At 42.6% G+C, this 4,315-nt stretch overlaps 1 protein-coding gene across 1 annotated transcript; it reads right to left on the bottom strand.

Annotated features, from left to right (window-relative positions):
- Nucleotides 1-649: 649 nt before the first annotated feature.
- On the bottom strand, nt 650-3,890 carry LOC119341161 (receptor-like protein EIX2). The gene has a single exon (XM_037613036.1). The coding sequence runs from the start codon at nt 3,876-3,878 to the stop codon at nt 891-893; it is 2,988 nt and encodes a 995-aa protein (XP_037468933.1). The 5' UTR covers nt 3,879-3,890; the 3' UTR covers nt 650-890.
- Nucleotides 3,891-4,315: the final 425 nt, after the last annotated feature.

The raw sequence follows: 4,315 nt of genomic DNA, 5'->3' as shown, positions 1-4,315 counted from the left end.
AGCAGAGACGACTTAACCATGCTGAGCTTGCTAATCTCACCTCGCTCAGTTAATTAATTTTTGAGGTTGCCGGACTGGTGAATACTTGGATTAATCAACACTTTAGTCTCCTCTCAACTGAATACCTGATTTGTTTTTTGCGAACAACATGGGTGTAAACTGAACATATAAACAGGCGACCTCAACTCCGCTCTCTTCTTTCTTGTGACATCATGGCAATGTCAGTTCTTCTTCTGAATGTATGAGATGTTTCGATGCTAATTGGATGGAAGACCGTCGGCAAAAGAAGGCGGACAGTTCATGCCCGCGAGTTTGCTTCAGAGTCAGATCGACGAGGCCAAGGTCGGCAGCGTCGTCTGTGTGACCATTACATAGTTGAGGCCTCAGGGACGAGCATTCTTTTCTTCTGAATCCACCAGTTCCATAGGTGTAAACTGAACATACGTTCAGTCGGCCTCCATATGATCCTACCATCATTGCAACCGCAAGACTTGCAGAGAAGCAAGATGGCAACTTCAACACATCAATAGTTCATTTAAAATCAAAGTACATCCAATGTGATGAAATAGGAATATGCCGCGACTAATCTTTTATGGATTGTATATGTTTCTCCTTGCAGTACAAATAATTTTCCCGACTTCAGCTTAAATAATCCAACAATATATGCCTGCACGCTTCATTTGGTAGGGTAGAAACATACAAATTGCATTACAAGTTTACAACACAGCAAATATCCACTTAAAGCTACAAATACATATCATGATACATCCCGTATCTTTATGGAAAAACCTACAAATACAGATACAGTACAAAAGTACAGAAAACCAAATAAATATATTTAAATGCAAGTCTTGAACAATTCATTCGCAGTGAAATTGGGCACTTCTTGTTCATGGTGCATCGTCTTGAGCATTTTTCATCAGGCGAGCCCACCTCACAGCCACTTGCACATAAACCTTGTCATGTATCATATCAATAAATTGGAAGTAGGCGGCCCTCCAGGTTCTCTTTATTAACATGGTGCAGAACACTATCCAAAGACCCACCACGAATCCTACGCTCGTGCCAAGGTAAACTGATGACATAAGGTTCATATCTTCAAGGCCGCTTTGTTGTGCATCATTTGCTGAACACTTCCTGGAGAGAGGAGGACCACAAAGACCAGGGTTGCCGCTGTATATATACATCTGGTTGTCAAGAGTTTGTAGTTGTGGTCCGGATGGTATTGCACCTGATAAATTGTTGTATGACAAGTTCAAGTGGCTCAAAGAAGTAAGAGATGACAAGCTTGATGGGATGGCACCTGATAACAAATTGTACGATAGGTCCAGGGACTCCAAATGCTTTAAATCACCGATCTGATTTGGGATTTCTCCCATCAACTGGTTCCTTGATAAATTCAAATTGGTGAGCCCAATTAGTAAACTTATCCCCTCTGGAATATGTCCTATTAAACTATTGCTTGACAAATCAAGATTCACCAATAGCTTGTAGATTTGGAAGTTATAGTCCCGCTTTTGGTCTTTCGTGATTAGTAGTATGCTCTCTTCGAAGTTGTAATACTCTGCAGTGCGCTCAGATATTACTGTCGTCATTGCTTTCAAGTCTGATAGTGACCATGGTATGTTTCCTGATATATTGTTCCCAGATATGTCCAAATGATGAAGGCTAACAATGCAAGTGAGATTGTCCGGAATATGGCCGCTGAACATATTGGACCTCAACCTCAAGATCTGCAGTTGTGGCATTTTCTCGGGTAACCACTTTGGTAATCCTCCAGAAAACCTATTGTATGAAAGATCGAGGAATTTTAACTGTGACGCACTTTGAAGAAATTTTGGGAATTCACCAAAGAGATCGTTGTTGTTCAAGGCTAAACTTAACATATGGGAGCCAAACTGATTTGCAGAGTTTGCACCTGAGTCCATGAAGCATGGCATAACATCTCCTGTTAACTTGTTTCCTGATAAGTCCAACCGTTTCAAACTAGTCAATTGGCATATAGATGATGGGACCATGCCTCTAATTTTATTATTTGCAAGCAATAACTCTTCCAAAAGTGGAGCTTTGAGGTTTGATGGCAATGACCCTGAGAAAGAGTTCGAGGACAGGTTCAGGCGGGATATGTTTATTGGGAGCAATGGGACTTGACCTGTAAGCTTGTTGGACCCAAGGTATATACGGTCAGCTGCCATGTGTTGTAAATTTTCTGGTAATGAGCCATGCAACTTGTTTCCTGCTGCATGTAAGAATGAAGCTTGGGAAAATGTCACCCAGAACCAATCGGGAATAACATCATCCAGGTTTGAATTTCCAAGAACAAGAACATCAATGTCAGATTGCCATTTGAGCCACTCTGGAAAATGAGGTCCAAGATGGCATGAACGAAAACCAGCAAACTTCAATCTAAATGGAGGAACCCATTTTTGGTTGATAGCTAATTTCAAAGAGTTGTATGACAAGTCTAGATACTCTAAATTCAATAGTCCTGCAAAATCCTCCTCTGTGAGCACACTATTTAATTTATTATAGCTGAGGTCTAAATGCTTCAAATTACCCAAACTTGCAAAATGTTTTTTCAAGAGCACACCATTGAAGTTATTGTAGCTGAGGTCCACAAACTCCAAATTACCAAGTGCTCGAACTCCTACGGGTAGAGGGTCAGTCAACATGTTGGAAGATGCTTGAAGAACACTGAGATTTGTCATGTTCCCAATCCAAACGGGTAGATTTCCGGTCATATTTGTATACTGTACTGACAACTCTTGCAATGTATTCCATGAGCACCTTGGGAATCGATCCATGAACTCACCCATGTTTGCATTAATGTTGTTAGCGTCCAATATCAGTACTTTCAGATCACACAGATCTTCTAAATTGGTTGGTAGCAAACCCTCAAGAGTGTTCCAACCCAAGTTTAAGACCTGAAGGGACTTCATGTTTCTCAGTTCATTGGGAATGGACCCATTCCAGCCGCAACCAAAGAGGTTGAGCTCCTTGAGGCTTGTAAGGTTCCAAAACCAGTTGTGCTTGAATGAAGTGCCAAAGAAGTAGTTATCAGAAATATCAAGGACCTCGAGATGTGTGAGGTTGGACTTGGAGTGTAAACTACTAGCAGACATGGTACTATTAAGGCCACATCCGGGCAAACGAAGCACTTCAAGAGAAGGAAGCATGTTAACCGTGTGAAACCAGTCCCTCACACAACTAAGATCCACAAAGCTCATGTCAAGATGAGTCAACAAAGAGAGGCGTGGCAACCATGCAAGATCCACTACTTGAAGACCTCGAATTTTTTTTTGATTTAGAAGACCTCCAAAATTACCACTGACATCAAGATATTGCAACTTGGAGAGATTTCCAAGTTGGGAAGGTATCATCCCACAGAAAAATGCCCACGAGAGGTTGAGATACCTTAAGTTGCCAAGGGAACCCATGAAAACAGGTATGCTTGTGGTGTTGAAATCATTACCACTCAGATCAAGATACCTCAGGTGTTGCAAAGTAGCCAAAGAGGAGCTCATCTCTCCTGCCGACAAGCTCAATGATCTTCTCATGTTCGGATAGCCGTTGGTATCTACGTCGTTGTTGCGGAGGTTGAGCTTGATCACATGGCCAGTTCGGTTGCTGCACCAAACACCCTTCCATTGACAACAGTCGTCGCCATGGCGCCATGACGAGAGATGGCCAGCAGGGTCGAGGAGGCTTCCCTTGAAGGACAGGAGCGCATCTCGCTCGCTGCTGATGCAGGCTCCTGAGACGCTCACTTGAGGTTGACCATGGGAAGTGGATGTTGCTTGGGAGATGAGTAGGCAAAGGAGTAGTGCAGTTCCTCGAATGATGAGCGCAAGCTTACTCATATTGGTCAGAAATGGCATATGGAGAAGACAGTGGAGCCAGCAGCTCATCTCCGTTCCACAACAAGCTACTTAAGATAGTCCGCGTACTGGTCCTCTTTCCATGTATGCCGAAATTATGGCCAGAAGTGATGGTGACGGAAACGTAAGAAAAAGGAAGCAGGTAAGGATAAGGTGACCATTTTGTTTATATTCTTGACAACAAACATCACTCATTCTCTTGCTTTTGATGTGCTACCACCAGGTCCTACACGGTATGCAACTTAATGAGATTCAAACTGGTGAGCCTTCAGGTTAACTCAAACCAAGACTTTCTGTTTTGTGGCTGGTCTCGATTTTTTCAGAACCACCAGTTTCAATTAACCACCGATCGAGTAACACCCAAACATGAACAAATCGGGTCTTGCTTCCTATTAACTATAGCTTAGGCCGGCAGCTTGGGCCACTTGTTGTATTTA

The sequence above is a fragment of the Triticum dicoccoides genome, chromosome 7B (assembly GCF_002162155.2).
Source record: "Triticum dicoccoides isolate Atlit2015 ecotype Zavitan chromosome 7B, WEW_v2.0, whole genome shotgun sequence".
Taxonomy (NCBI): domain Eukaryota; kingdom Viridiplantae; phylum Streptophyta; class Magnoliopsida; order Poales; family Poaceae; genus Triticum; species Triticum dicoccoides.
The sequence above is the reverse complement of the archived record's forward strand: the minus strand, read 5'-3'. Positions and strand labels throughout refer to the sequence as shown.